The sequence below is a fragment of the Oreochromis niloticus genome, linkage group LG5, assembly GCF_001858045.2.
Source record: "Oreochromis niloticus isolate F11D_XX linkage group LG5, O_niloticus_UMD_NMBU, whole genome shotgun sequence".
NCBI classification, from domain to species: Eukaryota; Metazoa; Chordata; class Actinopteri; order Cichliformes; family Cichlidae; genus Oreochromis; species Oreochromis niloticus.
Window position 1 is genome coordinate 26984158 of NC_031970.2, and position 15983 is coordinate 27000140.

At 39.2% G+C, this 15983-nt stretch overlaps 2 protein-coding genes across 7 annotated transcripts in view; both read left to right on the forward strand.

Annotated features, from left to right (window-relative positions):
* Positions 1–187: 187 nt before the first annotated feature.
* On the forward strand, positions 188–7578 carry tpra1 (transmembrane protein, adipocyte asscociated 1). 2 transcript variants are annotated; one of them, XM_019358765.2, is made up of 11 exons: positions 188–347; positions 1084–1283; positions 1456–1588; positions 1888–1974; positions 3155–3227; positions 3422–3501; positions 3606–3716; positions 3810–3870; positions 4715–4817; positions 5239–5319; positions 5668–7578. In XM_019358765.2, the coding sequence occupies exons 2-11, from the start codon at positions 1111–1113 to the stop codon at positions 5936–5938; spliced, it is 1173 nt and encodes a 390-aa protein (XP_019214310.1). In that variant the 5' UTR covers positions 188–347; positions 1084–1110; the 3' UTR covers positions 5939–7578. The 2 variants fall into 2 exon arrangements, with proteins under 2 accessions (XP_019214310.1, XP_003441595.1); XM_003441547.5 differs by having other exon boundaries at positions 189–347; positions 1100–1283.
* A 206-nt stretch (positions 7579–7784) lies between these two features.
* The window catches only part of chchd6b (coiled-coil-helix-coiled-coil-helix domain containing 6b), a 52843-nt gene continuing 44644 nt past the window's right edge, over positions 7785–15983 (forward strand). For 3 of the 5 annotated variants that reach the window (XR_003220171.1, XR_003220172.1, XM_025907387.1), the window contains exons 1-4: positions 7785–8059; positions 8745–8844; positions 9093–9147; positions 9957–10113. Coding sequence is in view for 2 of the 5 variants with exons in the window: in XM_025907387.1 (XP_025763172.1) it covers positions 7976–8059; positions 8745–8844; positions 9093–9147; positions 9957–10113 (396 nt within the window). In the remaining 3 variants the exon portion in view is untranslated. The remainder of the gene's footprint in view (positions 8060–8744; positions 8845–9092; positions 9148–9956; positions 10114–15983) is intronic. The other 2 variants (XM_003441398.4, XR_003220173.1) reach the window with 2 other exon arrangements.

Here is a 15983-nt window from a genome sequence, read left to right on the forward strand (position 1 = left end):
TCTTCACAACCATACACGCTATTTTACACATTTGTGAGAGATCAGTCTTTTGTGCTTTGTGTTTTACTTGCTTAAGACTTAAGTAAACAAAACCTCCCTGCTGCCACATCCATTTCATTACAAAGTATGACATCTCGCGAGACTTGCTCGTTTTGTTTGGTGGGTGAGAGTGTCAGCTGACCCGACGGGAAATTTGTTAACGAAAGTATCCGGCATAGCTATGTCCCCTGTTGGAGACCAGTGTGTCGGTCGATTACTATGTGTATGACAGCACATGTGCTTGAATTACATTATTGAATAATATATTTTACAGCAGCTATATCCTTAATTCCGAGTCTTCTGAAAAGGTAAGATGCTAATATTTACTATTTCATGCTCCATGGTGTGTCGGCGTCAGTACACTGCCACCAGTTTGTTTTGTTGCTAACGCTAGTCCATCGGCTTTTAAGCTGTGGTACTTTATATTAATTAAACAAGCCGCATGTACTATGAGTACTCTCGTCATTGACGAATTCGTTTCTGATGAATGAGCGAGTAGCTTCGTTTAATAAATAACACAAATTCTGACGGGAGCTAACGAGCTTAGCGGCGTAGCTAACGTCTGAAATTCCCCTTCCCTAACTGAAAGTATTCCGATAAATAATACGCAGAAGTCCTGCTGCGACATGATTCCTGCCCATTTTCAGTTTTAGCTGACTCTAGCAAAAAATGTACTTATGTTACTCTTAGCCCCTGGTATTTTTGTAAGCTGTGGACAAGTTTGGAAGGCTACTGTAACTTGTCTCTTGTCCAGTTGTTGAGTAGGCGTTAAGTAAATGTTAACGAGATTAGTGGTACTGCTTGGCACTGAACACTGCATGTCGAGTTTCTCATTATGTAACGTTCAAGTACATGAGCTGTGATTTCTTGATACATCGTCTGCACTACTTCTTAAAGAAGTGTTCTCGTGTATATAGCTTTATCTAGAAGACCAACTATAAATTCTTTAAAGGAGGATACAGCAATCTTGTATGTAGCTAAAGCAGACCCCTTCAGTACCTGCAGCACCCCCACAGTGTTTGAAATATTATTTGACATAATCAGATATTTTTTCCCTCAGGCTCTGACACCATGCTAGCCACAGTGACTACTGTGGTTAGTTTTTCTCAGGACAATGGCAGTGTTTCACCTACGCCACTGGGAAACACAACAGCATTCTCGACCTGGCAACCTGATACCCAAAACAACATCACCAAGCCTCACAAATGCCTACAAGTTCTCTATGAGGACATTGGAGAATCCAGGTAATCAGCTGATTGTGCAAAATTATTGTTGAAACTACTGTTACAATAAGTGCAAAACAGAGACTGTTCAAAGTAGACATTTACCAGATTATCAAAATGTTTATAGATATGCACTCGTTGCTGAAGGACTTAATCCCTTCATTTACCCTTCACATTCACCTGTCTGCTTCAGGGTGCGGTTCTGGGACATTTTATTGCTCGTGCCTAATGTGGCCTTCTTTGTATTCCTGATGTGGAAGCTGCCCTCAGCCAGGGCAAAGATCCGCCTCACCTCTAGCCCCATCTTCGTCACTTTTTACTTGCTGGTAGGACACCAACTGTACAATCAATGGATGTGCTTTTTCCTCTTTGAACTGGCATACCAAAGCATTTAAGATGTAACAGATTGATCTATTTGTCAAACAGTATATTAATACACCTTACCTCAGCCATGCATTGCCTGGCAAAGTAATAAAGGAACTGTTGTCAATAGCGTTGTTGAGTACAGGATTGTTATCAGCTGTACTTTGGCCTAATTTTGCACCAGTATATAATTTTATTATGACCATGTTATGTTGACAGACTATATCATGTAGTCTAACGTGTTATGTGCTGTGGTTCTTAGGTTTTTGTTGTTGCAGCAGTTGGAATTACCCGGGCTATAGTGTCCATGACTGTCAGTGCATCCAGTGCTGCCACCATTGTAGACAAAGTAAGCAAGCACATGATCCACAAGTAAAACTTTACAGGTTTATGGCTACAAGTTGTAATTTAAAGTAAAATTATAATCTGTGATAGAAATGACACCTGTTGAATAGCCACACCACAACCAAAACGATCGAGTCTGTTACGGTGTCAGAGGTTTGTTTTCAGAAAAAGCTGTACAACAGAGCTGAATTTCAAGTTATTATCTACCGTTTAAATTTAATATGTGTCTTCCCATTCCTAATGTTACTGCAATGTACAAATGGGAGCATACCTGGAATTTGTTAAAATGTCTTTTAATTATAGGCTTATAAGAGACTGAAATGTATGCCTTTTCCAAGTCTCTTGTGTACAAAACAGTCTGGGTTTCTGTCACTATAAATATTTTTTTTTTTTTTTTTTTGGTACAGCATGTCTCATAAGCTTTATTTTTCATTTTTAAATTGTAAATTAAACAAAAACAAACAAACTAACAAAGCAAACAAACAAAACAGAAAGCTCACAACTATGGGACAGAGCAAGTATCAACAAGTAACCACAACAAAACCGGCCATTTGGCCACAGAAGCACTCCCAGGTGCACACTCTTGTATTTGTGTCTTTCAAGGATAACCTCAGACACCTGAAAACCAAACACAGAAAATACAAGCATAATCATAATAATAATAGTAATAATGATAATGATAATAATGATAATAATAATAATAATAATAATAATAATAATAACAACAATAATAATAATGATAATAATAACAACAATAATAATAATGATAATAATAATACTAATAATACTAATATAGCAAAATTAATAATTACAAAAAAATTTTTAAAAACACTCACTATAAATATTTGACTTGTTTTGAAATGACAGGGACAATATCCTGCGAGAGAGATTTTTTATTAAGTGTCCTAAAAAGTTTTTGACCTTTCATGTTTAAAAGAAAAGGCGTAGCTTCATTCCACACATACCAGGCAGATCACTATGGAGCTTAGAGAGATGGACCTGTTATTTCCATTGCACATTATTAGGGCTACACTATTAAATATATCAAAAAGAATGAATGAATATATAACATAATGGTGTGTCTGCTGCCCTTTAAAGTTATGCACTTCGACTTAACACGTGTTAAAACACAACTGATCTCCTTAACAACAGGAATTCCTCCTAAAGTATTCTTTTCTCTTTAGGTGCTCTGGGAAATTACTCGCTTTTTCTTGCTGGCTATTGAGCTCAGTGTCATCATCTTGGGACTGGCTTTTGGTGAGTTTGCCATGTTGGTTTCAGTTCTCATTTACTATGCATTTTATTTTTAGATGTGTCATGTTTCTAGCTTGTTACATGACAAATGTGTTTCATACGGGTTTTTTTTTTTAAAATTTTCTTTTCAGTGCTGAGTGCAATTAATTTAATGCAGCTGTTTTCCTGTTAAGCATAATTCTTTCTCTGTTCATTAGGCCACCTGGAGAGCAAATCCAGCATAAAGCGTGTGCTGGCTATTACTGCTGTGTTGGCTCTGGCCTACTCAATCACACAGGTAATGGCAGATGGGAGGTTAAATATAGTTTCAAATGATTACATCATGACATATTGTGGCAGGAAATTCTGCATGCAGATGAACTGAATAATACATTGTCTCAGGGCACGCTAGAGATACTGTATCCTGACAGTCATCTGTCAGCGGAGGACTTCAACATCTATGGTCACGGGGGCCGGCACTTCTGGCTGGCAAGCTCCTGCTTTTTCTTTCTGGTCAGTAACTTCATTATAATGGCAGCATGAGCAAAAAGATCCTTGACCATAAATGATCAGCCTGTTATCTCATATTTGTCTTTTTTTTAATAGGTGTACTCTTTGATTGTGATCTTACCAAAAACTCCAGTAAGAGAAAGGATATCTCTGCCATGTAAGTTAAATTGCATTAAACAACAAAGTTAAGATTGGAGAAGTAGAATTGCTCCTGACTTTTTATATGATCAAAAAAAGTTACAATTTTTCAATAGCAGAAGTATTTTTGACCTAATTGGCCACATAAAGTCGTGTCGTGTCTTTTATAGTTAACTTTTTAAAACCACATCTATACTTACCTCACGCAATTGTACTTCCCCTGCTGCGTTTGTGTCATTGTCTTCATTTTCACATCCTCACACAGTTGATCAGAGGAGCCATTGTTATTGACCTTTGCTATAAAGTTAGAATAGTTGGGGATTTATCAGCGAGGTTCCATAAAGGGTCTTATTTATAGTGAGTGGATTATCCACAGTAGAGGCCAGTAGGGGGCGGCAACAAAGTCCATTTGACATACTAAAAAATCAGTTTGATTGAAACTAGAGCCTTTTTTTTCTGCTTTTGTCCACAATGCTGACAATGTTGACAAAAGTAGTAGTTCATATTCTGCCAGGTAAAATGACTGTTTTTGTTAACAAAGACTTGCAGCTTTGAAGAGAGCATAGATCATTTTGATGGCTTCAGTTTCCTTACATAAAGGGCAGTAAAAGTATCTTAATTATAGTCAAACTTTCGCATGTCCCACTGGTTTTGTTTTTTGTTTTTCTGTTTGTTTTTTTTCATCAAGTGAAAATTAACAGTCCATAAAGACTGAAAGAGAGGGGAAAAAACACACCCATGTATAAAACATATAACATGGAACCCAGTGTTTTCTGACTCTGATATCGTTAAAGCCAAACTTGGTATTTAACATATTAAATTTACCTGCAAAGCCCTGATTGATCTCTGCTTCCTTTCTCCAGCTAAGAGGAGTTTCTACGTCTATGCTGCCATCCTGTCATTGCTGAACCTTGTTCAGGGCCTCGGCAGTGCTCTGTTGTGTGCTGGAGTCATAGAGGGACTATGGTCAGTATTCTGAAGCATATTTGCTTATATTACATCAAAAATACATTATATAGCTATAAAGCCAATTTAGATTTTTTTTGTGATTAAAATAAGTAAATCAAGCCTCATATTTAATTTTATGCTTCTAAGAAGAAACAATAGCTACATTCAGAGTAGCTGTGGCTCTAATGCTTTGTAAGCCTATTAGAAAATGCCCTTGATATGGAGCTGGCTGCCTGTTTTAAAACCTCTTAGTATTTTAATTTTGTTGGCTGAGTTGCACCCACTGGGATGACTCACTGTTTTGCTGGGTCCACCAAAGTTCAATGGAGTTTATACGGGTGAATCTGAACATAATAGTCAGGGAGCAATCTGTTGGTTATGCTTTTTGTGAAGCTGAATAAGCTTACTGAGACGGTTTGCTCTTTCTCTTGTGAACCAGCTGTGTGGATGTCACAACGTTCCTGTACTTCTCTGCCTTCGCTCCGCTCATTTATGTCACATTCCTCAAAGGCTTCTTTGGGTATGTAGTCACATGAGATGTAGAGACTAAGAGTATAATCAGCACTTATTATACATTTGTTTTTTTTCTTATTAGTTTTTATTTATTTATTTTTTACTTCTATTTTTTATTTTTATTTTTTTTTTAAATTCAGCTTCGTTTGTATTGTATATGTTTGTATTGAGAACATATGTCAGACAGGATTTAGGAAATGTAGCCTATAGATATGACCATGAAGTGGTTTTCTCTTACATCAGTTTAGATGCTTGATTTATTTGATGAACACTGCAGGAACTGACAGTTTTAGGTCTGTACAAATAAAAGCTTACCTTTTCCCTCCTTTATGTCAAAACTTTCTCATCTCTGCAGTTCAGAGCCCAAGATCCTGTTCTCCTACAAGTCGCAGGTAGATGAGCCAGATGAAAGCGATGTCCACCTTCCTCCAACCGTCGCTGCAAACCTTGGTCGTAAAGAGATGAATGACCAGGGCCTGTACTATTCCTCCACCCAGATTGATGGCTCTGGTCCGAGCAGTACTCGCATGGTTGGAGCGTACCTGGATGATGTTGCCTCCGGACCCTATGGGTCCAGCAGCGTTAACAGCGTTGAAGCTGACCGCTGGAGACCTGTAATTGTGTGAAGGGGTCAAGAGTTGTACAGCTGGACTAAAATTGTTGTGCATGTGTAGTGTTGTCAGCAATATGGAGATCAGTGAAATTGGTGCAGAACAAAGCAGTTGGACACCAAGGAGGGTGATAGTGGTCTTTTTTTGGAGGCCTGAAAGTGCTTCAAACAAACAAACAAAGAAAAAAAACGTATTTCTGGAGGACTGTGAATTTAGCAACTGCTTTTGTAACATTGTCCAGAGTGCATTGCTGCTGCTGCTGCTGCTGCTGCTCCAGCTCCGAACTGGGAGCGCTGCCCCTCATTGTGGCCCCAACAGGCTTGATAATGATTCTGCTCTGCAAGCTCTTATTTCTGGGCGTTTATTGACTCGTCTCACCACATTTTCTGTCATTCCAGCACTAATGCAACAATGAATATCTCAGTTCTCACTGATGATGTTTTAAACCTATTTTAAGTACAAAAGTTTGTAAAACTGATCAAACATTCTTGTGATGGAAACCTTACATCTGTACATTCCCACTGAAGACTTTCAGTAACAGTATCTCACCTGACTTGAGATTTGTGACCGATCAGGCTAATCAGTTTGCACTGGTCACGTTGCTTATTGGGAACACTTCAAAGACTTGTGCTAATTCATTTGGTATGTGTTGACAAGTAAAACAGTGTTGTTATTATGTATGTAACTTCATTATAATAGGGAGCTGCTGAATACAGGCAACGCATTGGTGTTAAAGGTCAGAATGTCACAGACACAAAGGACAATTCCTAACAATTGAAGCCAGATCTTGTGGATGACATCTTTTCATTTCTGTCTTTTTGTTGTGCTTTTTACTTTAATTCCAGATGAATCAATGCTGCCAGTGAAATTACATTTGTTGGCAAGTTATATGTGTGTGATTTGAAAACAAAATTTGCAAAAACTTATTTGTGTATTCCACTTCTTGTGATTGATACCAGTGGTTTTCCAGTTTTGCTTGCTGCCAAAGGTTGCTGTTGCAGATTTGATTTTTTTTCCTATATTCAGAGTTACAAATGTTACCACAAGTGGTGAAATTACACCAAAAAACAACTGTTTTCATAGTATCTAATGGGGGTATTGATACAGTTTCATTACATAGTTTAAACTTTTGTCTTCTTTTGACAAACAAGGTCAGGCACTTGCATTGGATCATTGTAATACAGTGACAAGGATAAAGCATATTGCATACTGTTGCCAAGGAAAATACAATATTTGGTATGAGTTGATTGCTGTATTTAAGCTAGCAGTATTCATCAGCGTAGTGTTGTAACCAATATGCAAAAAAACAGAGGGTTGCAATGATGTTTTTCATCATATTTCAACAACGCCACAGTAAAGAATTCATGAGATTCATTTGCGTTTTTCCTGATTTGAAATATTTTATCCTCAAACGTAAGTGCTGGTGAAATTTGTTTCATGTGGGGTGATGGATTAAAATATTCTTTTCCTTTTTTTGGACAAGAGTTCACAAGTTGCATCACAACAGAATTCCACTCTTAAAAACTTATTTGATGGTGAAATCGTTTGGAAATGTTTAAAATTGCCTTTTTCTTGAAGTGCATTTATTGTACAATATTGCACCCATGTTAAATCAAGGTGTTAAGCATTCCATGAATTAAAGAATAAACAGTGAACTCTTTCTTTCAATTGTTTTTTTTTTTTTTTTTTTTTTTTGTCTAATATATATAATGTGTGTGTGTGGGAGAGAGAGGGCAAATGTGCTCTGTATGACCTTAAATATACCACACAGGTCGCATTTTAGATTCGTCAGTCTGCTGTTTAACTACAATTCCCATCAACCCTTCATCCGTTTACGGTAAGCTACTCTTAGCCATTGGATCCGTAATGTAAAATCTGGCCAATAAGCTTTCAGGATACTGCAGCGTTAAAATGACCTTTATTGGAGTATTTTGACCAGCAGTCGCTGTGGCGGCGACTCGAGCCGCTGTCCAATTTATGTCTTCTTCACATAAGAGTCGACTTGGCTTGTATTGCATGATTTAATTGAGTGGGAACGGAAAACTGTTCAAAATGGGAGGAAACGGGAGCACGGCGAGGAAAGTGTCATTCGGACTGGACGAAGACGAGAAGGTCACAGTAATTGAAGGCGTAAAGGTATAGAGTACGTTGTTGCTTTAGGGGTAATTCACACCATAGTTTGAATTATTATCATTATTACGGTATAGCTGCTAATGGCAGAGGCAGTAGTGGGATTTTGTGGTGGTATCCGTATGTCTGCTGAGAGCCTGACAGGTCCAGTGTCCTTAAATGAACCCGGGTCAGAACTTCTTTTTCCTGTCATGTCCAGTTACTGTTGCCCTCTTTCTTAGGTTATTATTTTAATATTGTAATGGATGACTGATAAAATGCTAGCACAGCGGACAGTTTCACAAGACTAGGTCACATGAGATGCTGGTGTTATTTCCACAGCAAACCGCTGATAGCTAAGACGCTATGTCGACAACAGCAAACACGTTGCTCTTGTCCAATGGTACGTTAATCAGAAGTACATGTCATGAAACATGGGCATTTTCATCAACATATTTGCAGTTTTGCAGCATGAGAATATGTAATCATCTTTTCTATCCCTGCAGGCAAATAGCTAGCTAGCATTTGTTTCAATACCTGGTCACTGGAGTGGTAAGGTGCAGCTCTACAGCATCACATGCCGCAGAGCTGGTAGGCAAGGAAGTATGTTAAAGGACACTTGAATAGGCTAGGTGATGGACTTTTGGACCTCTTAAGATTTAATCTGGTATACATTTACACTGCATTACATGTGTTTATTAATCCCATCCAGCTCTCAGAGGATGTGCTCCGCAGGATGAGGGAGTCTCGGGGGTCTGACAGCAACAAGCCACCAAAGTCCTTGCCGGACAGTCACAAACCTCCACCACCAAGTATGTCGCCGGTCAAAGGCCTTTCCTGTCTCACAAACTTCCCATTGTAACCGCAGCAAATATGTTCCCATGCACTGATTCTTGAGCACAGCATCAAAATATAGTATACTTGCACTATATAGTTTTGCCATGATTCATGTCTGAAGGGATCCTATTATACACACTCCTAACCCCGCTGCAAATCCTGCAAACTGGTTCATAATGTCATTTTTATATGCATCAGTAATGCTTATCCAATTGTGTGTTAGGTGCAAAACCATCAGGACCATCTTCTAAAGAAATTCAAGAGGAAATGCGGAAAAAGTAGGTGTTCACAATGTCAAGGTCACTGTTCCCTTGTGTTCAGTCATGATTGTTTACATGTTTAGAATTTGTCCTGTAAGTTGGCTTTGTTGCTCTGTTTTGTACACACACTACCTGTTGTTTGTCTGTAGAGGGATCACTCCTCTGGTGCTTTTTCTGAAGTTTCTTCTAGTTTTCACAGTTACTGAGGGGAGCCTTTTTTTTTTTTTCTTACCAGGTTCACAAGGCTAAGGACTTGGTTTATACATGCCATAGACTGTAAACCTGTTTCAGACAAATTTTTGATTTCAGATATCAAATTCTCACAAATTGAGTTGTATTTCTGTCCTAGTTGGTTAAGGAACAGCTGCAGCTGAATACATGGAGCTGACAGATATTTGAAATGGCGTGCACACAGTGTGCAATGCTGTGCAAACGTACACATGCTGAGTGACCTATTGACACTGCCTGTGCTACATTACTCTGTATAACAGGCATGTTTCTGTGCTGTTGGAGTGCCTATATGCTGTGCTGAGCCTCTGAAGACTTACATATTGAAGTCCAGCAGTTCTCACTCATGCTCATTGCAATGCAGTTAATGTAATCTATGTATATTTTACTTTTCTATCACATTACAGTGGAACACCATGCGTAACATTCTGGAAGTGACTTCTGTAGGCGTTTTCCACATTTATTTGTAATGCTTTGCATAAAGCAAAATCTGTAAAAGCTCAGTGGCTAACCCGCTATGCGAACAAAAACTTGAGAAGGCTTTCCATTGCAAAATAAAGTGTCAAAGGTTAATAGATCTTATTTTTCAATTATTTTAGCTTTGAACGTCAACAGGCCATGGTGAAGGAGGAGCTGGCCAAACTGGCCCAGAGGGAGAACGAGAATGCAGCAATCACTGGCCTGGATGAGCTGACCTCTGCCCTCATCATAGAGAAAGGAAAATCCCTCGAAGAGCACGAAAAGTCCAAGATACTGGTGAGTGATGTTTTCTGGATCTATGCCAGGAACACATTTATTTGAATCTTCACGTCCTGCATAATTTCACTAGACATGTCTTGATAAAAATATACTTAATTTGTTAAGGCTTAACCTTGGTAATGCTCTTATATGAATTTAAAGATGTGGGGAGACGTGTTTGTGATTCAAGTTCCAGAAAGTTAAAAAGAGCAGTGTTAATTCATTGAGATGCTGTGTAGATATATTTATTTATATTTTTTAGCCTAAGTTAATTATTCCAAGACTTTAACATGAAATAATGGCTCAATTTATCATTAAAATTGTAAAATCTAGCAGTAGTATGGATGCAGAGTACTACCCTGATGTAGTGGTAAACAGCACCCTCTACTGCTTTGACTTTGAATACTGAAGCTTTAGTGAAGCAGGGGATGTCTGTGTCCATGGTTTTTGCTCTGCATTTCTGAATAACACGTGTTTGTAAAAGCAGATAAATCAGATATTTGGATATTCAAAATCTGATTGTCTTCTCGTTGTTCAGTTAGTAACATTTGTCTTATCGTCATAGTTGGTACATGAAAGTTTAGTTCAGTATATTTCAAAACTCAGTGGTGTCCTATGCTATTTGTGTTTGGCATTGGTTGGAGTTTCTGATGATGTGAGTAGTGCGAGAGCAACATAAACGTCATGGTAATATGGGGCTGGATAATATACAGTGTCTACAGATCATGGAAATTTCTGATGGTTCCCGCAGTGCAGGGGTGTCGAACTCCAGGCCTCGAGGGCCGGTGTCCTGCAGGTTTTAGATATCACCCTGGGTCAACACACCTGACTCAAATGTTTAGTTCATTAACAGGCCTCTGGAGAACTACAAGACATGTTGAGGAAGTAATTTAGCCATTTAAATTAGCTGTGATGGATCAAGGACACATCTAAAACCTGCAGGACGCCGGCCCTTGAGGCCTGGAGTTCGACACCTGTGCCGTAGTGCTTTGCAATTAGTAATGACTTAGTTCAGGAGGTCATGTCAGTAAGAATATACAAGAATATATGATCACAAAGTGTCTCCTACTATGAATATTAACACGCCACATTAATGTCCTAGTGTTTAATTAAATGTAGGTAATCACGTCACCCTCGCCTTTTAGAAGCGGCGTGGTGTTAAAAGCGTGGCAACAATAAACTTGACAATTGGATACAGAACCTGTGATGTTTCAGCATTTTACTGTCTCAAAGCAGGCTTGTTGAAACAAAATGTTGTCAATATTCATAATTTAGACTGGTAATGAGTCAAGCCAGCAGGGTGGTGTGTGTAGGATTTCAAACGGAGACGTTAGTGAGTCAGATGTGTGAGGAGTTTGATGTGAGATGGAAAATAATGTCTAAGGCAGTAAGCTTGACTCAAAGGCTGGAAACCCTCCTCTGTGTGTGTGTGTGTGTGTGTGTGTGTGTGTGTGTGTGTGTGTGTGTACATGTTTGTATCTTAAACAAATGTGTTTTATGTGTGTTAACCTTGGATAGAGTGTTTCTCTTGTTAGTGACATCTATGTATAATTATGAACAATGAACTATTGCTGATGATTAATTAGCAATTCTCTCCCTGGTGGCTTCACTTGGCTCTGCTAAAGTGAAACATTGTGGATTTCCTACAACCCCGTCTCCCTCACTTTCTCTCTCCCCTCCAATTGATTTGTCCTGCAGTGTCTTTTCAGCGTGCCAGCCCGCTGTAATGAATACTGAATGAAGCTGCTGGCTTAGCTTACGCTGATACGGGCTCCAAACATTTAATAATGTTGCATTGCAATGAGAAACTGAGCACTTCCCCTCAAAGCCTTGTTTTCTACTTTTTCTGTCAGGACAAGTCAATACAGGGTGTCAGTGTGTGTGAAGCTGTGTGTTTGTGTTCAAGGAGGGATGGACTAAAAGTGTTGCCTGTCTGTGGTTGTAAAGAGCAGAAAAGAAGTGTTGAGGCGACTCTGTCATTGCTTGTCGCGTGTTTGAGAAGGTTGAGCCTCACAGGTACAGGTGCAAACTATTTAAGTAGAAGGAAAGGGATTTTATTTATTTATTTATTTATTTATTTATCTTTGGCCTTTAGGTGATGATAGAGTTGTTGTAGATAACCTGCACAGAGAGTGAGAAGCCTAGAGGTTCCCACCTTTCTTTCTCACTTGTCTTTCTTTTTCAGTCTCACCTCTAACTCTCCCTTGTTTCTGCTCAGCTAACACATTTATTATTCCTCAGCTTGATTTTTATCCTGCTTAAACTGTAACCCATCCTTAATTGACCAAAAACGATAAGACAAAACCTAGAAGACCTTAGTTCTGAGATAATAAGATGATAAACATTTTCCTGCTTGTGCTGTATTGCTTCAACTTTTTAGTGCATTCAAAGAATTGATTTAAAAGCTCCTCCGTTCTTAGCAGGTGGGCTTCCCTCTCTTCCTTGTATTTTCCATTGACCTTACATTGGAAACGACCTTGCAAAAACGCAGCTGGAGGCTCAAAGAACAGCTTTCCCAAGCCCCCCCGTCTTTCCCCATTACACTTTCAAATGCACATTGAGTACTTTCTGCGCTTGCCATGTTCCTTAAAGGCAGATGCATTCTCTCACACACTTCTGTGACACTTGCCACAGTATATTGGCACATATAGCGTACGCTTCTGGCCTGTTTTCCCCCTGTGCATTCTTAGCTCTCCAGCATCAAAACTGTGTGTTATGGGGAAATTCTGGTTCAGCTGTGGTTGTGTCTGTGGGCAGCTGCCCATCTAACTGCAGAGACCACATCTGTCTGCATCTGTTATCAGATGGGGGCAGTATTAAAAAAAAAAAGTAGTCCGACCAGCGTACTTGTCAGTCAACAGAAAGGGTCATCAATGTTGAACAACATGCAGTTGAGATTTTGGAGGCCTGCACAGGAGCATGTTTATGTTGGTTGAAAACCCCTCTCCAGAGGCATACGCCTCTGCAAACACACACAACCTCGGTAGCATAAATTAAGCATTACTGGTGGGTTGATTAGGGGGGTAGAAGGCATGTACCCACTGAAGAGCTGAGCTGCTCCTCACACTGCCTCAGGCTGCCTGTCACAAACATTCACATTAGCCATTTACCCCACACTCAGCACCGACCAACACCACCACTGCCATGAGTATTTGTGTGTCTGTGTGTGTCATTGCATATGTATACCTGTGCATTAAGCTGGCTCCATCTGTCAGTCCACTCATAATGTTGACTCTTTCCATCTACGGCCCATTAATTCTTTCACATTAACTATAGTACTATAAGAGTCTAGCTATCTTTTCTTTTACAGACTTGTTAGTGATTTTGGTCAGACTTTTTCGCCAAATGTGGTTAACACTGTCGGGTTTAATTAATAATGTCATTGTGGAAGAAGTGTGTTTTCTGAAAAAGTGCTGCTGTATTGGCGCTCAAATTTAGGGTAAAGATTAGGACTAATAATAGCTAACAATCCCTATTATTAGAGGAGCTTCTTCTCCTTTTTGCTCGTCCCTTTAGGGATCGCCACAGTGGATCAACTCTCTCCATCTCATCCTCTCCCCCTCCTGTCACGCCAAGTTCCTACACATCCTCCTTCACTACATCTATGAATCTTCTCTGTGGCAAAAATATTACACCGAACGCCCTTCCTGATGCAGATCCCCATTTATCAAGATTGGGAACAGCACTAGAAGTGCACTGGCTTGCCACCCTAATCACACCCCACCACACAGTTGTGGCTATTATTAATATCTGAAGATATTACCCTTAAAATACATTTGTAATGGTTTTTCCACAAAAATACCCTTTTGGGGGAGAGGATGCTTTTAAGTTTATTTTTTAATGTGTAGCAGGTGATGTGGGGAATCTGTGTACTCCTCCAAAGTTTATTTTCTATACAGTGCTGGATTCTTTTCTACTCCTACTTCTGACTCATATTTCTCCATGTCCAAGTTCTCACCCCACCTACAAAGGTGCTCTTAAGAAGTGCATTCAACTTGGCTCTTGCAGTGTGTCATCCTGTCTCATTCGGAGACTATATTTAACTGTTACACCATGAGTGAAGACACAGAAGAGATGACGCGTTACATTAACACTTAGTCCCTTCTCCTCTCCTTTCTTTCATTAGCACCTCCTGTGTTTGTTTTTTCCCCTGCCTGTTCTCTCCACCTCAGAGGTGTCATTTCTGCTGCAAGTAAAATGCAATTAGTATGCACAGGTATTCAGTGCTGAGCATCTAACACCCGGAGACATGCAGACAACAACAAGCATCTGCTTGAAGCAATTGAATTTCAGAAGCCGGAAGGTTGTGAAGAATAGACTTTAATACCTGTGTGTGGACCACGGGTGAATGTTTGTATTCCTGTATATTAAAAGCATTCTTTTATCTGCTGTCTCCAGTGAAGAAATGGTGATAAACAGCAACATGAGTGCTCATACTATTCTAATTCAGATCTGCTTAGCAGAGTTCCAGATGGATCCATTTCAGTGACAATATTATGAAGGAACTAATAAAAACTAAAGGCACTGATACATATGAAGATAATCTTAGGAGAGAAGGACAAATAGACTGAGTGCCAGCTATGAATCTTTTTATGAGAATTTACTGTTGATCAGTCTTGTGAGCTTTTTCTGTCGTACTTGAAAGTGTTTGTATTATTATAATTCTGCATGTTATGGTATAGAATTTATATTTGCACCAAAAATGTCAACTCATTTGTATTCTGCTCAAACCAAGAAGAAACTCTGCCCCCCCACAAAATTCAAGAGTCAAAGATTTTTATTTTATTTTTTTTTGTCAATTTGCTTCTTGTACAGGACATTCAGGAGAATCAAAATTCTGTTTCTCTTTCACCTTAATATAAAGAAAAAATAAGAAAAGATGAAGCACTCGCCAGGGAATAGATGAAAATGAAACCTAAAAAGAATAGTGGTAGTAGTGCAAAATATAAATAAATGAATAGAGTAGCTTGAGAGATGTACAAAAATGGTAGTGCAAATGGCCAACAGGAAAGCTGCTTTTGCAAAGCTTTGGTTGAATCTGTTGAACTGTAAAGAATGCTTTATTTTCATGTGAAAATATAGTTGGTAGCACAGTTTTAGCTGAAGTGTGTGCGATAAGAGGTGATGCGCCCGTTTGGTCAGTCTTCGTGTTCTCACACCTCCTCCTTCCTTTTAACACCCTCGCCAGATTGTGGGTTATAGATTTAAATCCTGCAGCAGGTAGTTCTGTAAGCCTAAAAATGTAAACATTGCTGTGAGGCAATGCTTCTAGGAATTTGATGTCTTTAGTTGTTTTGTTTCCTTTTATAGCAACATGCAGCCTGTTTCTTTTTACCATATATTTCTAAGTAATTTCCATTTTCAGTTATAAGTTGATATGCCTGCTATTTGGATGTTTTCACGGTGACAAAATAGGATGTAAGCCAATAAAGGTTCACTAGATGGCACTGTTGATGCATGTTTGGTTAGCCGGAGGATTAAAAGAAGGATGAATGCGTGTTCTGCACAGCAACATGTGCTCCTGGGCAACATGTTCTTCCAGCATTTATTCCTCCTCCTCTGTATCTCATCTTTTTATCTGCCCTTTATGTGTGTGTGTGTGTGTGTGTGTGTGTGTCTGTTTGTGCCCGTGTGTGACTGATGACTCAGAGTGAAGCATTTGACACTGTCCAGAAAACCGATGATGAAAACCAGGGTGAAAAGCACAGAATTCATTAAAGTCAGACCTGAGATGACAAACACTCAGACCACAGGGTTGATGCCACACATGTTAACAGTATTGCCCAGCTGCTGTGTCGAAACACTCGGAGATGACACTTGACAAGACTGGAAATGTTGTGTTTTGCACTGAATATGCAGCCTTTCAGCTACAAGATGTTCTCACTAAC

Excerpts from the sequence above, each read along its gene's own strand:
- tpra1 (XM_019358765.2), top strand. The coding sequence starts at position 1,111 with ATGCTAGCCACAGTGACTACTGTGGTTAGTTTTTCTCAGGACAATGGC. Across the intron at positions 3,228-3,421 it reads CATCTTGGGACTGGCTTTTG|GCCACCTGGAGAGCAAATCC; the intron begins GTGAGTTTGCCA and ends TCTGTTCATTAG. Across the intron at positions 5,320-5,667 it reads TTCCTCAAAGGCTTCTTTGG|TTCAGAGCCCAAGATCCTGT; the intron begins GTATGTAGTCAC and ends TCATCTCTGCAG.